A 23877-nucleotide genomic window follows, 5' to 3' on the forward strand; every position below is an offset into this window, starting at 1 on the left:
TTCTGACCAAGCCTGTTCACCTTACCTCATGAGAAGCTATGTGCACTTCCCATTCCTTTCTTTACACTTTATGTGTAATAGGTAAAAAAGTATAGGGGCTGGGGCTAGGGCTCAGTGATACAGCACTCACCTAATTTCTAATATTTTAGATATATAATATATTGGATGTATAATTTCTAATATATTAGATAGTTTTTTTTTTTTTTTTTGCTTTGGTACTGGGGATTGAACCCAGGGGGCACTTACCCCCTGAGCCACAACCCTAACCCTTTTTTGTATTTTGTTTAGAGACAGGGTCTCACTGAATTGCCTAAGGCCTCGCTAAATTGATGAGGTTGGCTTTGAGTATCTTCTTGTCTCAGCGTAAGCCTGGCTGTATAATTAATTTTGACAAATAAAAAGATAATCAGAATTTTACTTTTTAAAAAAAATTTTTCCCCCAGTACTGGGGATTGAATCCAGGGATGCTCTAGTACTGAACTACATCCCTGGGCTTTTTGTTTTGTATTTTGAGACAGGGTCTTGCTGAGTTGCCCAGGCTGACCTCAGACTTGAGGTCCTCAATATCCTGAGTAGATGGGGTTGCAGGAGAGTGCTGTGGCACCCAGCTAAATGTCTGTTTTTATACTTAGTGCCCAGCTTTCTTAATAGGTTTAGTTGTTAGCATTTGAGTGTATAAAATAAGTAGATAAAAAAAAACCTTTCTAAATGCATTTTGAAGTAAGACTGGTCTTTAGCAGTCCTGGTCCTGAAACATGCATTGACTTTTCTGTGGGTACTTACTTATTTACTTTTTTTTTTTTAAATAGTTTTTATTTTTTAAAAATTAATATGTGCAGTATAGGAAAAATAAAAGCACAGCAAAAAACTTAAACTTACCCTTTTTGCATATATTTTCTTATCCATAGGTAACTGCTGGTTTCAGTGGGGATGGGGATGGGGTTGGGATAGGTGTAGGTTGGTTATAGGGTGTTGAGAGCTATGAGCACCAGCAGATCCTGGCGGGATGTGATTTGTTCTTGTGTTCCTGTAGATCTGGAGCAGCAACCATTTGTTTCCCAATACAGAGGAGGCTACTCTTTTCCTTGGAACGCTGGATACTATTTTTCTGTTCTCCTACGCTGTGGTAAGTTTTAGAATTCTGTAGGATTTTTGTGATGCTGGGGATCCAATCCAGTGCCTTATGCATGCAAGGCAGACCTCTACTACTGTCTCCACTGAGCCATACTCCAGCTCTTTTTTTCTGGGCCAGGGGTTGAACCTGGGTGCACTTAACCACTGAGCCACAAGCTCAGACTTGTATTTATTTATTTTTTTGTGTTGCTGGGGATTGAACCCATGGCCTTGTACATGTGAGATGAGCACTCTACCAGCTGAGCTATATTCCCAGCCCAAGTTTAGCCCTTTTTATTTTACAGGGTCTCACTAAGTTGCTTAGGGCCTTGCTAAGCTGCTGAGTCTGGTCTTGAATTTGTAATAATCCTGCTTCAGCTTCCTGAGTTGTTGGGATTACAGGTGTGTGCCACTATGCCTGGCCATACTCCAAGTCTTAATGATCAGTTTTCTTTTTTGGTACTAAGGATTAAATGTAGGGGTGCCCTAACACTGAGCTACATCCCCAGCCTTTTTAATATTTTAGTTTGAGACAGTCTCACTAAGTTGCCGAGGCTGGCCTTAAACTTTTTGATCCTCCTGTCTCAGCCTCTGGAGTTGCTGGGATTATGGGCACATGCCATCACACCTGACTGCCTGGTTTTCTTTTGAGCTTCATTTCCTTCTGTAACTTCCAGGCATTTTGCTTTCTGGAACAACACAGAGAAAATTGATTCTCTTATCTGAAAGAGAATTGAGAGATTTTCCTCATCCCCTCTGTCACATATAGTACAGATTGCTTAAGAGGCCACTGCAGATCATCACATCTGCTTTAGTGGTCGTGTGCCCTCTTTTGAGGAAGCGAAGACCTGGCTATATTAAGGGGAAAAGCATTTATTATGATGTTTGTCATCTAAATTTTCTCTTATTTAGATAGTCACCTTATTAGAAATGTTTAATTTGGATGATAATGAGGTCAAGAAATTTATTTGTATGTATTTATGGAGGAAACCTAATATGTGTAGCCCTGGTCTTCAGTCTCTTTTCTTGGCCTTATCTCAGCATTTTAATTCTCCCACACAGTGGGAGGAGATCATACCTCTCTTCACCGAATTGTCACATCTGCCCTCCTCCCCTCCCTGCCTTGTGATGCTGTGAAGCCCAGGGGCAGATTAAACAGGAAGCCAGTGAGCCCTGCAGGCTTCTGTCCCCTTTCTTGGGAGGATGTGGCCAAAACTGCAGGGTGTGTGGGGACATGTCGGAGAGTAAATGCTAAGGGAAACTGTGGGAAAGCTTCTGAGTGGTGTTGAAGGATTAATATCTCTAGAAGGCGAAATTACTGGAGTGCTTGTTTTGTCAGAATTCTCACTCGTTTGTGTCTTTTAGGGAATCAAGAAAAACACGGTCTCCCTGAATAACGGGGTTGTGGTGTCTAAGATCTGCAGTGTAGTGTTGTTTCCTGAAACATTGTGATGCCCAAAGCCAGCTAGTCTAGGCATGTGAATTAGGTTTGATTTAAATCCCCCAGAGTTTCGTTTGCCTCTTTTGCCTTGCAATGCATGTTACCTCTTTTAGACTGTGTTACTATTTAGGACTATAAAATGAAATGCTTTGTTTTTAGGGTCTTTTCATCAGTGGCATCGTTGGGGATCGGCTGAATTTACGATGGGTTCTCTCTTTTGGCATGTGCTCTTCTGCATTAGTGGTAAGCTGGAAAGATTTTATAATTATAGTAATAATAATTTTATTTTGGTCAGACATTTTAGACTCCAAGTGACACCCTACTTCTCGAGGTAGAGTAGAACAGTGAGTTCATTCTTCAGTGTCCTGATCCCTTGCATGCCTGTCTCTTAGGTAGATCTTTTTAACGTGGGATTCTGAGGAGGTCCTTCCTTGACCCTCATTAGAAGTTTCGCAACAGCATGTGTTAGTTGATTGGTCCCAGCTCCGGTCCAATCCTGTTGTCACTCTGCTTCACCTTTTGCTGTAACCACACCAAGCTACTTTCCGAGCCCTGGACCTGTCCTGCTTTTTTCTACCTTGGTGCTTTTGTCCCTGTTCTTCTTCCCTCCTTGCGTGGCACTCTTCAGCTCTCTGTGGTCTGCCCCAGCATCTCCTTCAAGTCCTTGGCCACATGACCCTTCTGACTTGATGGGCTCCACTCCTGAAAGTAACATTCATCTCTCCTCTAAGCTTCTGTGCCTGTGTTTCTTTGCAGACACTTGTAATCTTCTGCTGCTTAGCCTGGTTATTTCTGTTTGGGTCTTGCTTACCCTGAGAGTGGGTGGCACAAGGGTGAAGACCACAGATTTCATAGGTCAGGATGGCCTCGGTTTCCACCCTTTCTGCAGTTTCCTAGCTCATGCTCTCTTCATTTGAAAAGAGGCTTCAGTTTCTTCATTTGGAAAGGGATGTGCGTGTCCCCGCTCCTGGGTTACACTGAGGTGGGTGTGAGTGCACAGCCTTTGGAACAGTGCCTGGCACGTTAGGTGCCGTGAAAGGCAGTGTCCAGATCAGATCCATCTTTATTGCTTACTAGCATCTGTTAAGGAGTTCATGGGTTGATTGAAACCACAAAGTTTAGTTAGACCCTAATTTATTTTTGTTTTCAATGTCTACCATTTGAGTCCAGGAAAAAACTTGTTTCCTTGAAATTTTAGGAACTTATTTATCTATTCAAAAGCTGCTCTCCCACACATACTTAAACCTGTATATATATTTTTTGGTACTGGGGATTGAACTCAGGGGCACTCGACCACTGAGCCACATCCTCAGCCCTATTTTTTTTTTTTTTTTTAGTTGTAGGTGGACACAATACCTTTATTTTATTTATTTATTTTTATATGGTGCTGAAGATCAAACCCAGCGCCTCACACATGCTAGGCAAGCACTCTACCACTGAGCCACAACAAGCGCTCTACCATGAGCCTCCTATTTTGTATTTTATTTAGAGACAGAGTCTCACTGAGTTGCTTAGCACCTCATCATTGCTGAGGCTGGTTTTGAACTCATGATCCTCCTGCCTCAGCCTCCTGAGCTGCTGGGACTATAGGTATGTGTCACTGTGCCCGGCTTAAACCTGTACATACTTTTAAACCTGTACATATTTTTAAACCTGTACATATGCTTCTAAAAGTACTTTTTGAAATTTCGTTTCATACATAAACTCACCATTTTAGCATATAGTTCTGAGTGCCCACAAGTAGGGTAGCATAAACTACCCCATGCTCTCCCCAGCTCCTGGCAACTGCAGACTGTTTTTCAGTCCTTATAGTTCTGCTTATTCCAGAATGTCTCATAACTGGAACTTGATAGTATTCTGCATACTATTTTGTAACCCATGCCAAGTATTCTCAAAATAGATTTTGACTGCAAATAAAATATCCCCTTGAGCCAGATGCCTGGAAAAAAGCAGCCACTCAATGGAACCTACTAGATGACTCAGCAGATGACAAGTCAGACAGGTTTCTCATACGCAGGTGAGCTGGGTAGCTGCAGTCCCGACAGCTAGACTTGCCCGGGACTTTACCCAGACTTTAACTACACACATACACGCAGGGCTTGCTCAGTTCTGCAGCCCTTGGGAGACGGCCCTCCCTCCACCACACAGGCCTAAGGCAGCAGTGGGGAGATGTAAAATGAGGTGAAAAAGGAGGCCTTCACTTTTAAGAGAGGAAGATGCCAGTTAGAAAGATGATACTGATTCATGTCATTTGACGCCTTTGCCTTTCTGGTGATCCCATGGTTACTTTCTTGGTGCCAGCTCTGAGCCACCCTGTTCGCCACACTGCTTTCGGGTGTGAGTTGTTTAAATGTATTCTTGGTGTAGTCTGGTGGCAGTTGGGCATACTCACAGTGTCCACGTGGACGTCACATGTTCCTTTTTCTTTCTTTCAAAGGTGTTTGTCTTTGGCACTCTCACAGAATGGCTGCACTTCTACAACAGATGGCTCTATTGTTGCCTGTGGATTGTGAATGGCCTGCTGCAGTCCACTGGCTGGCCCTGTGTGGTCGCTGTGATGGGCAACTGGTTTGGGAAAAATGGGTATGACTCTTCCTTTCTCTCCCATTACTCAAATGGTTTTAATGTTGGATTATTCAGTTTCATCAGAGTCTATTAACTTGATGCCTTAGACACTGTTAGTCACCTTTCTGTCACCATGACCCAAAACCCGGAAAATAACTCAGAGAAGGGAAGTGTATTATGGCTCCTGGTTTCAGATGTTTCAGTCTATGGTCACCTGCTTCCATTGTTGCTGGGACTCGGGGGTGTGGGCAGAACATTCTGTGTAGAGCGAAGCTGTTCACCTCATGATGGCTGGGAAGGTGGTGGTGGGTGCTGGGACAAGATACACCCTTCAAGAACACGCCTCCAGTGACCTACGCCTCCTGAGGTTTCCACCACCTTCCGTAGTACCACCAGCTGGGGACCAAGCTTCCCACACACGAGCCCTTGAGGGGCATTCCAGATCCAAACTAGAGCCCACTGTTCACATCTTCCTTCTATTTCAGTTCATGTTGAAGTGTATGGAAGATGGTGTGGACCTCAGAGATGGTCTTCGCCAGCAGGACACGTTGCTAACACTGCTGGCCATCTTCAGTTTTGAGTGTGAGCTAAAGCAGTATATCTCGTTTTTGTCTTTTCCCCCCGGTACAGGGGATTGAACTCCAGGGCACCAATGAGCCACATCCCTAGCTTTCTTTTATTTTGAGACAGGGTCTCCCTAACTTATTGAAACTGGCCTTGAACTTAAGATCCTCTTTCCTCAGCCTCCTGAGTCACTGGGAATACAGATGTGTACCACTGTGTCTGCCTTTTTTTTTTTTTTTAAATCATCTTCCTTTAGAAAACCTTGTCTCACATGACGTCCCATCTCTTATCTTCTTTTGAGTTTTGCCTTCTCTGTCCTTTTTTGAGATGCAGTGATCAAGTTTAACTTTCTTATATAAAGAGAAGGAAACTGAGGCTAAAATTTATCCATGTGACTTGCCTAAAGTCACATAGCAGGGACAGTAACAAGATTCAAACGGAGAATGCCAAACTTTGGGGTTTAGATTGGACACTTTTCCCTTAACCCTTCACATAGTTGTGAGATTACATTTGACTTTGTGTGTGTGATATGGACCACAGGATGAAGATAGGTACCTCCTAATGCATCCTCTGGGCCACCCAGGAAGAAGAGCCATGCCAGAGTCATAGGGTGGGAAATAAGCTGGGATAAGCAGAGACTTGATTTATTATGGATCGTTGCCCTTCTGGAACATTGCTGTTTATCATGTGTTGTCAGATGCTTATTTACTCGTGTATGGCTCTGTCTTTTCTTGTGTGTGGCTAGTTTACATGAGGAACAGTGTGTGCGACAGACATTATAGCCCGCTGGTGTTGAGTACATGCTCTGAGTGGCTCCTCTCAGTTTCCCAGCTTTCCCTATTTTATAATGGGAGTTAACTTGGTCACTTATGATCTATAATGTTTTGAAAGTTCATCTATAAAACGTCTTGTGGTTAGAGTAAATACCATTTAAGAACGTTCTGATGGTGTTTCCGGGTGCTAGTGATTTCTGTTCTAACTCTGGCGTCACTGGTTTAACACAGTCCCATTGTAAAAGGCGTGGCCCAGGGTATTACAGTTTTCTCTTGGAGTAGATGAGAGGGCCTGCTTAGTCTTTGGAGGGGCAGGGCGGGGTGGGGGAGTGCTGGGGAGTGGACCCAAGGGCGCTCTGTGACTGAGCTACATCCCAGCTTTTATGTTGTTCATTTTGAGACAGAGTCTTGCTGAGCTGTCCAGTCTGGCCTTGAATTTGTGATCCTCTTGCCTCAGCCTCTCCAGTTAGTGGGCTGATTTTTTTTTTTCTATTAAGATTTTAAGGTAATTTGTTTTTAATTTGTGATTTTTAGAAATTATAAAATGTTACTTTTTATTATTAATCAGAAGATAGAAAGAACAAAGATAGACCAATTGACATACTGTCACTTGAAAGATACTAGTTTTAACTAGTGTCATTTTGAGAGAATTCTAAGCTTTTATAAATCGGCTGACAGAGTGTTTGATACCAGTGACTGTACAAACTGACCGCTTCATTATTTTGTGAATCAGTCACAGAAAAGGCGAAGAGAGTTGTTGCAGTTCAACTTTGAGAGGAGCCCGTTTTTTTTAACAGGTTGTGCTGGGAGTGGAATCAGTAGCGCCTTACTTAGACTCTGACTTCCTGTGAACTGTCACAGTAACCCACAAAGCCCTCAAAGACTGGGCAGCTTAAAACAGAGTTATTGTCAGCCAGACTCTTCTACACCGTGTTTTTGGTCAGCCAGTGTTATTTGGATCCTGACTTTCTGACTTTCCCTCCACGACTCTCTTGATGGCCTTTAATAGTTTTATAGAACTGGGGTATTTTAGAACTGGAGATGAATTGAGAGATTGTTCAGGTCAAATCATTTGTTTTCCAGATGAAAAAAGTTGGTGGCCCAGAGAAATTGAGTGATCTGCTGAGGGAGGACATTGGTCCTAATAGTAGCTGTTACTTTGGCTGAATCCTGTTGTTGCTCTGGATCATTAGGGAATGTGGTTTTTTCAAACAATTTTAGACAATAATAATGCTCCTGTCCAGCTCTTTCACCAGGATTGTGGATTGTGTCTTACTGCACCCAGTCCTATGAGGAGCACAGCTTCTTACAAACGAGAGCACAAGTGGTGGCCTGGGTGATTACACAGCTGGAAGTGGTGGAGCTCAAATTTTCACACTTTGTTTCTCACTATACAGTGTCCGTCATCTCATTTGTTTGTGAAATTCCCTCTGCCTTGGGGAGGTTCGAAAAATATGAAATAGAATAAAGTACAAATTTGAATGTTAAAAAAATTAACGTCTTAAATCCTTTTTCTTGGGCTGGGGATGTGGCTCAAGCGGTAGTGCGCTTGCCTGGCATGCATGCGGCCATGGTTCGATCCTCAGCACCACATACAAACAAAGATGTTGTGTCTGCCGAAAACTAAAAATAAATAAATAAATATTTTAAAAAAAAATAAATAAATTCTTTTTCTTTCACCTGCCCTACTGCTGTTGTCTATGTCCAGAGCTGGTCATTTCTCTCCGGAATTGTCATAATTGCTAATTTCTACTCCACCACCTGGTCCATCTCTTATTTTTTTCTCTTGACCCTATTGAGGTCACAACAAGCTGTCCATGTGTAAAATGTACATTTTGAAGAGCTTTGGCCTGTGTGCGCCTGTAAGTCATCATCATCATGAAGAAATGCCCCTTGAGAATTCCTCCTTCCTACCGCTCGTGTGCTCATCCTTTTGCTGTCGTCTCTAGGCAGCCATTGATCTGCTTTCTATCTTTTTAATTTTAATTTCCAAAATTTTATATAAATGGAATCATTCAGTATGTGCTCTTTTTTGATCTGCTTTAATTCAGCACAATTAGAAATTCCTGTTGTAAGTATCAGTAGTTCATTCTTTTTCATAGCTGGGTAGTAGTACATCATACCACGTATGTTTTTCTCTTTAGCTGTTGATGGACATTTGAGTTGTTTTCAGGCTTTGGTACTACAGATGCAGCTACAGTGAACATTTGTGTACAAATCTTTGTGTGGACATATGCCTTCATTTTTCTTGAGTAATTACCAAGAAGTAGAATGGCCAATTTATGAGGTAGATGGGTTTTATCCTTTTAAGAAACTTGAAATCTCTTCCATAGTGGTACCATTTTGCATTCCCACCAGCAGAGTGAAAGAGTTCCTATTTTACCTTCTTGCCAGCATTTGGTTGCTTGTTTCTTGATTTTAGCCATTCTTAGAGGTATGACAGTGATATCTGATGATTTTAACTTGCATTTCCCTTATGTCTAATGATGTTGAACATCTTGTCATACTTATTTGCATCATCTATCTATTTCTTTTCTTATAAAGGTCTTTTGCCCTATTTTTTTAAACTTTATTTTGAGATGATTATAGGTTCATGTTCTTTAAAATTCTAGCGCATTGTTTGTTTTCATTGAGTTTTGAGAGTTTTTTTATGGTCTATGTAAAAGTCTTTTATCAGATAAGTGATACATAGATATACTCCCAATTTGCAGTTTTTCTTTTTTAATTCTTTTAAGTGTCTTTGGATGAGCCCCAAATTGAACTTTAATATCATAAAATCTTAGAAGAGACCTGATGTTTTGTCATTTGGTGTATTTAAAGCGTTTTAAAATTCAATGCTTAGTTTATAAAGTGAATTTTTCATGTTATGGTGATTTTTATTCTGAACTGCATATTGAGTCCCTTATGACCTTATTGTCTACTCTTTTTTTCTGTTCTCCTTCCCAGGCGAGGAGTTGTCTTTGGTCTCTGGAGTGCCTGTGCTTCTGTGGGCAATATTTTGGGAGCATGTCTAGCTTCATCTGTTCTACAGTATGGTTATGAGGTGGGTATTTTTTCAGATTTGTGTCTGTGTGTGTGTATGTGTGTAAACATATGCTTTTTTCCCCTAAGTAGTACTGTGCATATTCAAGACTATGTAGAGCTGTGTCTGGGTAGGGCATGGCTTTTGTTAAAATTGGAAAAGCTTCCAATGAATTAAAACACAAAGTTTGCTGGGCATGATGGCTTATGCCTAGAATCCCAGTGGCTCAGGAGGCTGAGACAGGAGGACCTCAAGTTCAAGGCCAGGGTCAGTAACTTAGTGAGGCCCTAAGCAACTTAGCAAGTCCCTGTCTCAAAATAAAAAGGGCTGGGGATGCAGCTCAGTGATAAAGTACCCCTGGGTTAAATCCCCAGTAACCTGCCCTTCCCCCTGAAAACAAATTATTCACGGCAGATGAACCGTAAAAAGAGTCTGAAGACTAGCACTAATTGAGAAAAAGTATTTGAAATCTATGATATGATAAAGGGCTAATCTCTTTGACACATAAAAATAGATCTTTATAACCTATGTTACTATTCTCTCTTATATAAAGAACACTCACAAATTTTAAGGAAAACACCAAAATGATATAGAAAGAAAGATAAAGGATTTGAATAGATAGATTATGGAAAGGAAGTAGAAACAGCTTAAAAATGTATGAAAAAATATTCAACTTCTCTCATAGCTTATACATTCATTTAGTAAATTTTTAAGTTCCTTGCTTTGCTGTAAGACACTGAAGAATATAGTATTGACCAAAAGGGACAAAAATCTCCATCCTTGTGGAGCTTAGGGGTTAGTGGAGAAATGTAAATTACAACTACACCAATAAAAATGGAGGGAGAGAAAGAAAAGTTACACTGTATGCTTATTAGTGTAGCCCCCAAAATTGATGAGTTGTGTTCCCGAGGCCATGAATAGATGGGCATTGTGACTGGAGAGTACAGAACCCCTTGAGGGGGTCGAGATGGCAGTGTCTGTCAAAGTGGCAACTTGCAGTGCACCACAGGAATTAATTGCTCAGGTGAATGTTGTTAGACGTGTAAAAAAAGATGTATATACAAAGCTATTTTGGCATTTTTTGTAGTAGCCAAAGATTGAAAACAAAGTCAGCCAATAGAGAAATAGTTAAATTCTGATAAACCTGTTCAAAGGAAGACTTGGCAGCTATGAAGTTGTAGGTCAGGAAACTGCTGTTAGAGATCAGGCACTGGAAAGGTCTCAGGTAGCAAGGCACAAAGCAGCATACATGATGCCATTTGTTAAAAAAACAAGGAAGGGATTTGGGATATAGCTCAGTTGGTAGAGAGCTTGCCTTGCATGCACAAGGCCCTGGGTTCAATCCCCAGCACTGCATGCATAAATAAATAAATAAATAAATAAGAAAATGAAAAAACAACCCCCCCCCCCAAAAAAAAAAAAAAAAAACCAAGGAAGAATTAATGAGTATATATGTATCAGCTTGTGGGTTTCTGAAACAGTCTCTGGACAGTAAAAATTAAAAAAAAAATTGAATGACAACAGTGTTGGGGCAATTGAAAGAATGAATGGATTGCAAGGTGTAGGAAAGAGGAATTTTTACTATTATTTTTTCTGGCTTGAATCATATGAGTATATTTCCTACTCAAAAACCAAAATAATTAAAATTAAGTTGCCTTTTTAAAAAGTGGACTTTTTTTTGGCAGTACTAGAGATTAAACTTGGGGGCACTCTCCTACTGAGCTACATCCCCAGCATTTTTTAAATTTTTATTTTGAGAAAGGATCTCACTAAATTGCTAAAGCTATTATTTGTGATCCTCCTGCCTCAGCCTCCCAGGTTGCTGGGATTACAATTGTGCACCACAGTACTCAGCAAGTGGATAAATTTTTAAAGGCAACTCACCAGGAATTCTGGTCTAGTTAGAAGCCCATCGTCTAAATAGGCATCTTTATTCTAGTCTGCTTAGCTTTGCTCCTGGATTGTACTGATTGGTTCAGATGGAAATTTCACTTTACCCCCTGTGGTGTTCCCAGGCTTGACTTCTGGAAACATTGCTTTTATTTTGTAACTCACTTGTTGAAAAATTCAGATTATCTGTCTATCAGGCTTCAATCTCTTAAATAAATGCAGCCTGGCTGTTGACTTTACATATTCTTTTTCTGTGTGTGGTGCTGGGGATTGAACCCGGGCCTCGTGCGTGCAAGGCAAGCACTCTACCAACTGAGCTATATCCCCAACCTTCTTTACTCATTCTTTCTTAATTTTTTTGTGGTCCTGGGGATGGAACCCAGGGCCTCTCCTTTCTGCTAGACACATGCTTACTGCTGAGCTACACCCGGAGCTTGGCAGTTACTTTAATTTGGTGTCACCTTTCCAAGTCAGTTTTATTCCCTGTTATCCCCTCACAGAAGCCCTTGCCTTTGGTCATGCAGTGACTTTCCACCTTGTTCCCACCCTGTACCTTTGCTCTCCTTTGCCTGGAAAGATAGGACATTCATTGCTTTGACTTTCCACTCTTTCCTAAATTGTCGTCCAGCTGCTTCAACCTCTTTTTAGCTGCTTTCTCCATTTGAATTCCTGTCTGTCTGTCTTCCTTTCTTCCTTTTCAAGTACTAGGAATTGAATGCCAGGGTGCTCTACCACTGAGTTACATCCTCAGTCCTTTCTTCTATTTTATTTTATTTTGAGACAGGGTTTTGATAAGTTGCCCAGGCTGGCCTCAAACTTAAGATCTTCCAGTGACAGTCTCCATTGCTGGGACCATAAGCATGTGCCACTGCCCCCATCCCTGTGTTTCTTGCTGGGGCTGGACTTCTCATTTATTTAGCTGCATGCTACCTTATAGTATTGTATTATCTTATCGTAAGTGTTGTTTAATCCCCACACCTGGATGTAATGTCTTTGAGAGCAGATACCGTGCCTTTTATGGGAGACTGGGTGATGCAAAAATTTTGAGAGCTAGTCTTGCTTTTATAATCCAGTAGGGCGACTGAGTATCTAAGGAGCCCTGTTGATCCTATGTGAGCTTTGTAGAGTCCTTGGGAAGATGAAAGAAGAAGTCACAAGTGGAACACTTGGCAGATCGCCTGGTGCTGAAGTCCTCCCTAGTCTCCCCCTCCTTCCTGCCCTACTCCTCTTTACCCTGCACTCATCTTTAAGGACTTGGTGATGACTGCCCTGTAAGAACCACCTCTTCCCTCTCGTTTAGTATGCCTTTCTGGTGACAGCGTCTGTGCAGTTTGCTGGTGGGATCGTCATCTTCTTTGGACTCCTGGTGTCACCAGAAGAAATTGGTGAGGAGAAGCTGTATCTTTAATTCAAAATGTCTTATTGTAAGAGGCAAAGGGAAATATGAGTCCAGAAATGGAATTTCTTTTTTTCCCTAGGAGAACTGTGAATTCCTTCCAGCAAAATAAAGGAGTACTGTTGGCATTTGTGTCTTGTTGGCATTGTCCCATTCATGGCATAACTGTGTGTTCAAATGAAGTGATACACACCTTTTATAGATGAGTCTTAGCATTTGAAAAACTTTTTTTTTTTGTAGCTCTGGGGATGGAACCCAGAGTTTTACTCATGCCTCGGCAAGCGCTCTGCCATTGAGCTACATACCCAGCCTCCAGATGATTTTTATCATTGAGATATTGACTAGGAATTAGCATGATTGTATTTCTTTACTTTTTTTGAGTGTGGTTTTGGGGATTAAACCCAGGGCTTTTCACAAGCTAGGCAAGTACTCAACTACTGAGCTACATCCTCAGCCCTTTTTATTTTATTTTGAGAAATGTCTTATGAAATCACCCAGGCTGGCCTCAATCTTTTGATCCGCCTACCTCAGTCTTCAGAGTAGCTGGGATTACAGGCATGTGCCACCACCCCTGGCCACAGTTGTTTCTTCTACACAATGGCAATAGAAATAACATCAGCTAGGTGCAATGGTGCACACTCATAACCCCAGGAATTCAGGAGGTTGAAGCAGGAGGATCACAAGTTTGAGGTTCACTGAGTTTAGCAATTTAGTGAGGCCCTGTCTCAAAATAGAAAAAAGGTTGAGGATGTAGTTCAGTGATAGTGCTCACCTGAGCACCAGTAAATAAGAAAAATATCAATCCCATAAGTGATGATATATGCAAACCCTTTGCACCATGCCAGGCATACAGTAGGTGCTCTGTAAATGGTAGTTTTTATTGTTGTTTTAGGTCTCCCAGGTATTGAAGCAGAAGAAAACTTTGAAGAAGATTCCCACAGACCGTTAATTAATGGTACTGAAAACGAAGATGAATATGAGCCTAATTACTCTATCCAAGAGTCCAGAACTGTTGCCCAAGTGAAGGCAATAAGTTTCTACCAGGCTTGCTGTCTTCCTGGTGTCATACCGGTAAGAATTGTTCAAATCCCCTTACCACAGCCAGTAAGGCGTTGTGGCCTTGAGATTTACTCTGCCTGGGATAAAGCTTTTTGAGTGTTTAGCTTCTCTTTGATAACTTGGTTTTAGGAATGCATGTTCAGAGATATGTTGCATAGTGTCCCTCAGCTTATCTTATATCTGAAGCAGGATTGGCAAACCTTTTCCATGAAGAGTCAGAGAGTAAATATTTTCAGCTCTGAGGGAACCATAAAATCTTCACTGACCTTCAGAGTTAAGAGGCCATAGACAGGATGGGCGTTGCCAGACTTGACCTACTAGTCCTGCTTGCAGACAATCATCTAGCATGGGATTAAGAAAGCAAAATTGAGATTTTTTTTTTTTTGGTACCAGGGATTGAACTCAGGGGTACTTGACCACTGAGCCACATCCCCATCCCTATTTTTATTTTATTTAGAGACAGGTCTTACTGAGTTGCTTAGTGCCTCACCATTACTGAGGCTGACTTTGAACTCGCTGTCTTCCTGTCTCAGCCTCCTGAGCTGCTGGGATTACAGGCATGTGCCACCACGCCCTGCTCAAAATTGAGATTTTTAAATTTGTATTTTGTGGTTTATTGAGGTATATAGACTTACATACAGACCAAGAATGGTTTGAACGGCTCATTGACTGCCTTGTTTGCCTACATTCTAATCTTTCCAGGGGAAAAATTGCCCCTTTTTAGAAGGTCTAGAGCAGAATATGCCACAGTGTCTCTTGGGCAGCGTTCCAGCGCTGCCACAGCCCGCAGTCAGGAGAGCTCCCTAACGGCCGACGGGCTCCCTCTTGCTGCAGCGGTGCTGTCTTGCAGTGCAGATGCTGAGGCTGGAGTGGAAACTGAGGCATAGGTGATGTTTCCAGCTTACCCACTCCCTTTCTGTGAGACCTGGGATAAGTCACTCAACCCATCCTCATGTCTAGTTCCCTCTCCAGTGGGATAGAGATTACCCCAGTCTTCCCTGGTGGCCAGGGCATTGGATTATTGTGTTGTGAACAAGCACCTGTTTTTTTGTCATTTTGTTTTTTAATGGTGCTTCATGAGTGTAACCCCCCCAGGTAGATTTAGTTCTACAGGACATCTTATTTTAGACTTCATAGTCCTCTTCTGCCTGTGACCCCAAGGTAGGAAAACACTTAGAACAAATAGGTAATTGGGAGTTAAAATGTAAGTGTAATTTCTTGCAATTTTTAAACTCAAAGATTTTTTTTTGGTACCAGGGATTGAACTCAGGGGCACTCGACCCTTGAGCCATATCTTTAGCTCTATTGTGTATTTTATTTAGAGACAGGGTCTCAGTGAGTTTCTTAGCACCTCACTTGCTGAGACTCGCTTTGAACTTGTGATCCTCCTGCCTTAGCCTCCCAAGCTGCTGGGATAATAGGCGTGCCCACCGCGCCTGGCCAAAGATGATTTTTAATATAAGGGAAATGCAAGTTCCTTTAGTCCTATTCTTAGGGCAAGCTATAATCTTTCAACTAGATCCTAAAATATTCCACTAGTGATAGTTTAATTTTTGAGACAGACTTTAAATTTGTTGTGACTGCACATTGAACTCTGATGCTGTTTCTTTGCACTCACAAGCCATTGTTCTCTGTCGTGGGTCGGGGTGTGAGGGAGGTCGAGTTAACTTGGTGCCTTTGTCTTTAGCAGGCTGTCTGGACAGCATGCTCTGGCGACGGGGACATGGCTCTCTAGGGGTGGCTGCTGTCCTGCCAGGGGAGCTTTTTTAAAACAAGCGATACCCAGGGAATAACTGGCTGCCCCATGGCCAGGAGTGTACTGGCCAGACATCCTTTGAAGTCAGTCCCTCTGCTCCTCCCCCCTTTCCTTTGATGCTAACTGACAGGATTTCCTGGTAATAATGTGTTGAATGTAGGAGTCTCAGCCCCACCACCATCTTAAGGCAGCCGCAACTGCTTTCCCTCAAGACAGAGTGACAGGGCCTAGGACGAGCATGTTCTTCCTTTCGACCCACCGGAGATGCTCTTCTCTGCCACTGGGTGTGCAAATGCAGGGCTTTTGGAAGCTCTGATGTGAAAGTGGTTCTAATGAGGATGCTTTTCTTAGATCTTTGGCTCAGTCACATGCTCTCTGTGGTTCACAATATTAACTTTGCTGAAAGTAGAATAACCAAGAAAGTAAGAGCTGTGATGGTTGCTATTTTTATTTGCCTGTGGCTAATACTGGTCAGTGGCAAGAATATCATTCACCTTTATCTGAATAAGAAATAGAGGTCTGTGCCCTGCCTTCTGGATTTCAAACTCTGGTTTGCTTCTACCAGAGAACTTGGAGAAGCCAGGGATAGTTAAGAAAGAGCCGCATACTATGTTTTTGGTTTTGTTTTTTATTCCAAAGGCCTTTCTGGAAGCTACCCGGAGTACGGAGAGAGGGAGACTGGGTATAAGTGGGCAGATGGGAATTTGTAAAGTTGTTTAATTTTTGAAGTCAGGTACCATTCATCCCCAGCTCTTATATTTTGCTGTGTTTTTTAATTACATTAAAAGCTGTGGTCATGTTGTGCCATGCTGTTTGTCCCTTGCTGATAGTTGTATGTTTTTCTTGTAGTATTCACTGGCCTACGCCTGCCTGAAACTGGTGAATTACTCCTTCTTCTTCTGGTTGCCCTTTTATCTGAGTAACAACTTCAGATGGAAGGAGGCTGAAGCTGACCAGTTGTCCATCTGGTACGATGTTGGAGGAATCATAGGTATATGAAAGTGCATCTTCTTCCATAATAGTTAGTCACTAGTAGCCTTTTACTGGATTGTGGAGTCTGACTCCATTTAAAGTTTAATTACTCATTCTGGAACCATTTTTCCTAAACTGTCCTAACAGTGAACAAACTCTTAAAAATTATCCATAGGAAGGAAGATCCAACCCAAGGCAAGGCTGTGATTCAGAGGGCTCTCTTTTCTCAGTTTTTTGTTTAGGAGTCACTTCTTTTGTCTTGGGAAGTGCTTGAGATCTCTTTAAACACAATTCTTTTGTATACTTTCTGTGCTATCTTGGCTCTGAAGCTAATTGTGTGAGAGATTCAAGTTAGATGTGAATGTGTTCATTTTCACTGCCTCTCACCTTCTCCACCCACCCCCCCAGCCTAGGAAGCAGAAATAATACCATGGTGTGTACATTGTCAGATCCTAGAGGTAGGAACAACAGCAGAAATTAATTTTTGTGTTTTGCAATTGCTTCATTGTGTACAACGGATTTTAACAGTGACTTTGTGCTATAGCCAACTTGAACAAGGAAGTAAACTCTTAAATAAGAAAGTTCAGTGGGTGTGACACATACATGGCTACGGCAAAAACTTAATATCACCAGATGAGGTGGCACACACCTGTAATCTCAGCAGCCTGGGAGGCTGAGGCAGGAGGATTACAGGTTCAAAGTCAGCCTCAGCAATGTAGCGAGGCCCTAAGCAACTTAGCAAGACTCTTTCTCTAAACAAAAAATCAAAAAAAGGGCTGGGGATGTGGCTCAGTTTTAAGCGCTCCTGGATTCAATTCCTGGTACCCAAAACAAAAACAGAACAGAAACCTTAGGTATATGAAAATGCATCTTCTTCCATAATCCAGAAGCTCTCTACCACAGAGCTACAACACCAGCCCTTTTTAAATTTTATTTTGAGACAGGATCTCACTAAGTTGCCCAGGGTGGCCTTGAACTTGTGATCCTCCTGCCTCAGCTTCCCCAATCATTGGGATTACAGGCCTGAACCACCACAGCCAGTTAAACCTGACCATACTTTTGTGCCTTCTGAAATTAAAATTGCCTAGATGCCGGCCATATGATGGGGGTGTACCAGGTGTTCTATATCCCCTAAAACTCAAACTGACATTTTATTTGAATATGACAGTGTTACCCAAAGGAATCACATCACCTCCTGAGCCTCCTCACCTGTTTGTTACTACTAAATCATAATTGCTGCATTTCATTTTAGTGAATTTTTGATTGGCTCTGCTAGTAGCTTGTGAAGTGTGGTCCTTCTTTGATCATCTTTTAAATTAAAAAGCTGGGGAAAAAATCAGGAAAAGCACTCACAATTTGTTTTTGTAGGGAAAATAGTAAGTAATCATGGCTCGTTTTGATGATTTTTCTTATCTGGATGTTGGATTTGTGGTGTCCTGTCCTCATCGACCATCATGCTGATTTAAGTCAGTTTATCTTCCTAAAAGGAAATGGTGGCGTGGACTTTTGGGGAGAGCTGGTGCCATTTTGGCTGGACCTGATAGTTCTAGAGAGTACAGGCAGCCGAGCTCACAGCTGAAATGGTTGTGACTAGTGTCTCTTTTTGTTTGAAGGTGGGACTTTGCAAGGCTTCATCTCTGACATCCTACAGAAGAGAGCACCAGTGTTGGCCCTTAGCCTGATCCTTGCAATTGGCTCCCTTGTTGGGTACAGTCGTGAGTATTCCTTACATTGTTTCCTAATCTCTGGGAATAATCATTTTCCTAGAGTAAGGGACCAGCCCTGGAAAGAGTCTGTGACCAGCTGAGGCATGATATGTCACCTTTGTATAGTCCCGTGAGTGCCGGGAAACACTGACATCAGTGGTTTCATTTGTGTCGGAGGAAGCTGGCGTCTCTTGCCTGGCCGATTTGTTTAAAAGCTTGCCTGGGAGTGTGTGTGCTTGTTTGAGGGGTGGCTCCAGAGGGACAGCATTAGAGCCAATAAAACAATAAAAGGGGTGAGGTTTCAAAAGCAGGAAGATGCTGATTAGTAGACGTGGGTATGTCCTCAGTGCTGTTGTGGTGGGGAGAGCTTTTCTCTAGCTTTTAAAAGTCTCATTAACTTGGGCACCAGCAAGAGGCAGACATTACAAATAAAAGTTGGAAAAGGCCTTGAAAGAACCGTCTCTCTTTGTGGCTCTGGGAGGGATTTGTGAGGTCATAAGATTCAGGCCTTTGTGTCCTCTTTGTGGACGCCCACGTCACTGCTTTTGTAGTCACTGTGGCGTGTCTGTGTCTCCTCACAGGTTCTCCAAATAATAAGTCCATCAATGCGCTTCTGATGACGGTTACAGGTACGGCGATGGCTCGGTTCACTGTGCTGTTCTTCTTTCTCTTAATCTGATTGCTACTAAAAGCTAGTTACAGGGAACTCAAGTGATAGAAAGGTGGCTCCTTTTCTAGATTCTAGTCTCTGCTCTAACTGGCTTTCAGTCCTTTTATGACAGAAGCAGTCCCTGCTGAGGCATTTTCTAAAAATTTTGATGTTGCCCACCTTTGGGTATGACTTCAGAAAGTGGCTGGGAAGACACCACATCGGAAACCGGTTTACTCACCTGTACTATTGACATAACTTCTTTTTTGCCTGCTGTGTTTTTCTGTGTTTGGTTAAATTTAGGTGGTCAACTGATTGAATGACACAGCTCTGCCATAGTAAAATTTGACGAGCTGGTGCCATTAGTTATTAAAGCAAATGTCACATGATTTGCTACATGTTTCCTTTCTGTGTATTTTCTATCAATACATCAGAGTGTGACACAACTCAAGAACATCCCAGAGGAGTGGATGTTAACAGTTTGAATATGATACTATCTGGGACTTTCCTTTTTCTTTCCATTCCTCTTTAACCTACTAATTACAGTGTCAGAATGATATTTTGCCCTATCCAATGGCTTGCTAGTGTTGATATGAATCATGTTTTCATAAGAACCTGTTCTGTTTTTGACTGCAGGGTTTTTTATTGGTGGACCTTCTAACATGATCAGCTCAGCTATTTCAGCGGACCTGGGTCGCCAAGAGCTGATCCAAGGGAGCAGTGAGGCTTTAGCAACGGTCACAGGAATTGTTGACGGAACCGGGAGCATTGGAGCTGCTGTGGGCCAGGTGAGAGAACAGAGATGGGTTGGGATTAAATGCTAAATCTTTCATGGCGAGTGGAAAAGTGCCACTGTCTGGGCCACAGTAGGTGGCACTCTCGTGCTGTGGAATACTTGCTACGCTGAAAGCCTTAGGTTTTCATCTCCTCTGTGGCCCAGCTGTTGTGAACTGATGCGGAAGGTCCTCTGCCTTTCTTAGTTTCTTCTTTCCATTTTTACCTGCAGATTCTTCCTGTCTGCAAATAAACTAAGACTTCTTAAAATTGATCCTTCTGCCCCAGTCCACCGCCCCCTTCTTCCCAGGCCAAACTTGGCGCTCCAAGTGGGGATGGTGTGAGACGCATGCATCTATTATCCCCATCTGCATACAGACCCCATTTTTCTCCTCTTTTTAGTGTCTCTCTTCCAAAAGCATATGTGTCCCTGTACATCCGTTCTTTACATGTGTCCCTGTCACATGGGACCCTGGACTCTGCAACTGCCTCTGAGGCACATTGTTTCCTGCATGCCCAGAGACCTGAATATTTCAAAGCGTGGTCCATAAGTGTCTTGTATCAGAATCATCTGGGATTCAGACACAGGGCTTACTGCAGGCTCCCTGTGGTGGGCCTAGGGCCTGTGTTTCCGTGGGCCTTTGTGGTGATTCTTATACAGTCTGACATTAGAGAGCCGTAAGCTAAGATTGGCTTACCATATGTAGTCAGAACTATTCAAATTGCCCCTTTTTGCTTAAATTCAGGCTTTCTTTCAGGAAGAGATATGTCATGAAACATACCTCTCATGGGATATGGTAATTTTACAAAAATATGGATTTGGGACTTGTCTCCATGGGTGAAATAGTTGAACCCATGGAAGTGGATGAGACATTTACTGGGGAAAGAGAATGCAGGTGGATCCTCAGAGAATGCCCAGTGTCACATGCAATCAAGGGAATAGCATTTGAGTAGGCATTGGTCAATAGGCCATAGATGTGGAAAGGTCAGGAGTAGCACTGAAGGACCGAGCTTCTTAGTGTGGACATTTAGAAGGTCACTGATAGCTTGGAAGTTTGCTAGCTTGCCTACTTTGGGGGCAGTGAGTTTCTGATTGCTGGTGGTAAATTGAGAAAGTGGGTATAGAGGTAAATCATCTTACTGCTTGTCACCTTCCAGCCATGAAGTGTAGCTTATTGTTGACCTCCCTCTTGCCCACAAAGGTGGCATTTTGGCTTGTATTCTTCTGTAGCCCCCATACCTAGCTGGTGCTTGGCACACACAATAAACTTATGGTATTTGCTAAGTTATCAAAGAAGGAATGCATGATGCAGTTGGCAAATTGCATGCTCAGCATATTTGGTTATAAGACTAGAAGGGGAAAAACCTTAGCAAGGTTTGGAGAATTATGTGATCATACTTTGGAGTAGAAATTTTAAAATGTTATTGGTTATCAGGTCAGACATCTAAATTTTTAGGATAAAGAATGACTGTATTGGGCTTCCTTTTCCCAATATACTTCCTCACTGATGTGTTCTTCATTAATTAAATAGGTGAATTATAATTGCATTTCAGGGAGTATACTTTTATTTAGAATATCTCACCTGCCAATGTTGAGATCCCTAACTGGACTGGGTCAGCATTAGACTGACCTCCATGGTCATGGAAGCATATCAGGAGTGAATCATAGTTAGCTGTGCTCATTCCTTCTCTGTGTTGTGTGTGTGTGTGTGTGTGTGTGTGTGTGTGTGTGTGTTGCTGGGGATTGAACCCAGGGCCTCATGCGTGAGAGGCAAGCACTGTACCTTAACCTCCTTCCTCCATGTTGATTTCCAAAGGATGTCCCACTGCCTGAAATCACAAACTCTAGGACTTCAGATTCAAACTCTCTTAGCCTATCCCTCAGCCATTCCCCTGACTGCCCTGAGTAATATGGTTGCTGCCCCTTCTTCTATCTTCTCAAGAAAATAATTCATTGTTTACTCTTTCTGGTTGCCATAGCAGTGGATGCATACCTCCAGTAGAGCACTCAGCTTCGTGCATCCACCTTTACTGTTTGTCCATCTGTCCTCTGCACCAGGCTCTGTATTCCTGGGAACAAGTACTGTGTTTCATCCGTCTTTGTGTTTCCAGTGCTTAGCACCGTTTGGACACATAACTGGGGCTCAGTAAGATAAAGTTGTAGTACATGCCCAAGGGAAATGAGAACAGATATCCACATTAAAACGTATACATAAACGTTCATAAGCTTCATTATTCATAGAAGCTAAAAAGGAGAAACAACCCAAATGTCTATCAGCTGATGAATGGATAAACAGCAGTTAGAAAAGAATGATAGGTGAACCTCAAAAATATTATGCTGAGTCAGGCATAGTGGTGCATGCCTGTAGTCCCAGAGTCTCGGAAGGCTGAGGCAGGAGGATTGCAAGTTTGAGGCCAGCCTCAGCAACTTAGAAAGGCCCTAAGTGACTTAATGAGAATGTCTTAAAATACAAAATTAAAAGGGCTGGGATGTGGCTCAGTGGTTAAGTGCTCCTGGGTTCAATCCCCAGTACCAAAAAAAACCCCATATATGTATTATGCTGATAGGGCCAGGAATGTAGCTTAGTAGTAGAGCACTTGCCTAGCATGCATGAGATTTTGGGTTCAGTATCCAGTACTGAAAAAGAAAAGTGTGTCTGTCTGTCTTGTCTGTCTATCTATCTATCTATATTTGTTATATTCATATGAGATGTCCATAATAGACAACTCTATTGGGAAAAAAATTGGGTTGAGGGTTGTGTTGGTCTGGGTGGGATGGGGGAATGACTACTGATGGGTAAAAGTTTTTTTAGGGCTGATGATAATGTCGAAAAATTACAGTTAGGCAAGATTGTACAACTCTGAAGATACACTAGAAACCGTTTAGTTTTACACTTTTAAAAGGTGAACTTTATGTTATGTGAATTACTTATTGACTATGCTGTTTTAAAAAAAGATAAATTTGCTGGGCATGGTGGCTCATGCCTGTAATCCCAGTTACTCTGGGAGGATGAGGCAAGTTTGAGGCCACCTTGGCAACTTAGTGAGATCCTGTCTCAAAATGAAAAGGGCAGGGAATGTAGCTCAGTGTAGGGTACCCCTGGGGCCCATCCCTAGTACCTACCCACCCCACACAAAAGTTGCAGTCAGAGTGTTCAGATAGCCACTATGCTTCCTTTCGCAGGTGATTAAGCCTCTACTTTTTTGCTTTACATGTTGTAATCTAGGCTAATTGTTCTGCTTTAATTTTCCCACTTATAAAATTTAAGCAGTGTGTGATAAAAGCACACAGGTGACCCTCAAGTCTATGGTCAATCAATTTTTGACAAGGGTTCCAAGACAATTCAATGAGGGAAAGGATGATCTCTTCAACAAATGGTATTGGGAAAACTGGATATCCTCTTGCAAAAGAGTGAAGTTGGATACTTACTTTGTCCTGTACAAATGTTAACTCATAATGGATTAAAGACCAACCTTAAGAGCTAAGATTGTAAAACTCTTAGAAGAAAACACAGGGACAAATTTTCATGACAAGTATATACAGAATATTCTCAACATTCTTATTCATTAGGAAAATGCAAATCAAAAATACAGGGAGATATTTACCTATGACATGATTCTACATTTAGAATACCCAAAAATCTCCACCATAAAACTCCTAGAACTCATAAACGAATTCAGCAAAGTAGCAGGATATAAAATTAACACCTGTAAATCAGTTGCATTTCTATTCACCAACAATGAATCAGCTGAAAGAGAAATTAGGAACAAAATCCCATTACAACAGCCTCCAAAACAAAACAAAACAAAAAAATCCCAAAAACCAAACCACAACAAAACTTGGAAATCAATATAACAAAAAGGTAAAAAACTTCTACAATGAAAACTACAGAACACTAAAGAAAGAAATTAAAGAAGACCTTAGAAGATGGAAAGATCTCCTAGAATCATGGATAGACAGAACTAATATTGTCAAAATGGCCATACTACCAAAAAAAAAAAAAAAAAAAAAAAAGGCACTATACAGACTTAATGCAATTCCTATTAAAATTCCAATGATATTCTTCATAGAAATAGAAAAAGCAGTCATGAAATTCATTTATAAAAACAAGAGTCCCAGAATAATCAAAGCAGTACTTAGTAAGAAAAGAAAAGTAGGAAGCATCATAATACCAGACCTTAAATTATACTACAGAG

The 23877-nt window shown here is 41.8% G+C and overlaps 1 protein-coding gene across 4 annotated transcripts in view; it reads left to right on the plus strand.

Moving 5' to 3' along the window:
• The window catches only part of Slc37a3 (solute carrier family 37 member 3), a 48819-nt gene that overhangs the window by 16644 nt on the left and 8298 nt on the right, over positions 1-23877 (plus strand). For all 4 annotated transcript variants that reach the window (XM_071611693.1, XM_027952160.2, XM_071611695.1 and 1 more), the window contains exons 4-13: positions 1034-1126; positions 2714-2797; positions 4992-5137; positions 9403-9499; positions 12669-12753; positions 13657-13835; positions 16429-16570; positions 18165-18266; positions 18839-18886; positions 19543-19694. In XM_071611693.1, the coding sequence (XP_071467794.1) occupies positions 1034-1126; positions 2714-2797; positions 4992-5137; positions 9403-9499; positions 12669-12753; positions 13657-13835; positions 16429-16570; positions 18165-18266; positions 18839-18886; positions 19543-19694 (1128 nt within the window). The remainder of the gene's footprint in view (positions 1-1033; positions 1127-2713; positions 2798-4991; positions 5138-9402; positions 9500-12668; positions 12754-13656; positions 13836-16428; positions 16571-18164; positions 18267-18838; positions 18887-19542; positions 19695-23877) is intronic.

Source organism: Marmota flaviventris, chromosome 1, assembly GCF_047511675.1.
Source record: "Marmota flaviventris isolate mMarFla1 chromosome 1, mMarFla1.hap1, whole genome shotgun sequence".
NCBI classification, from domain to species: Eukaryota; Metazoa; Chordata; class Mammalia; order Rodentia; family Sciuridae; genus Marmota; species Marmota flaviventris.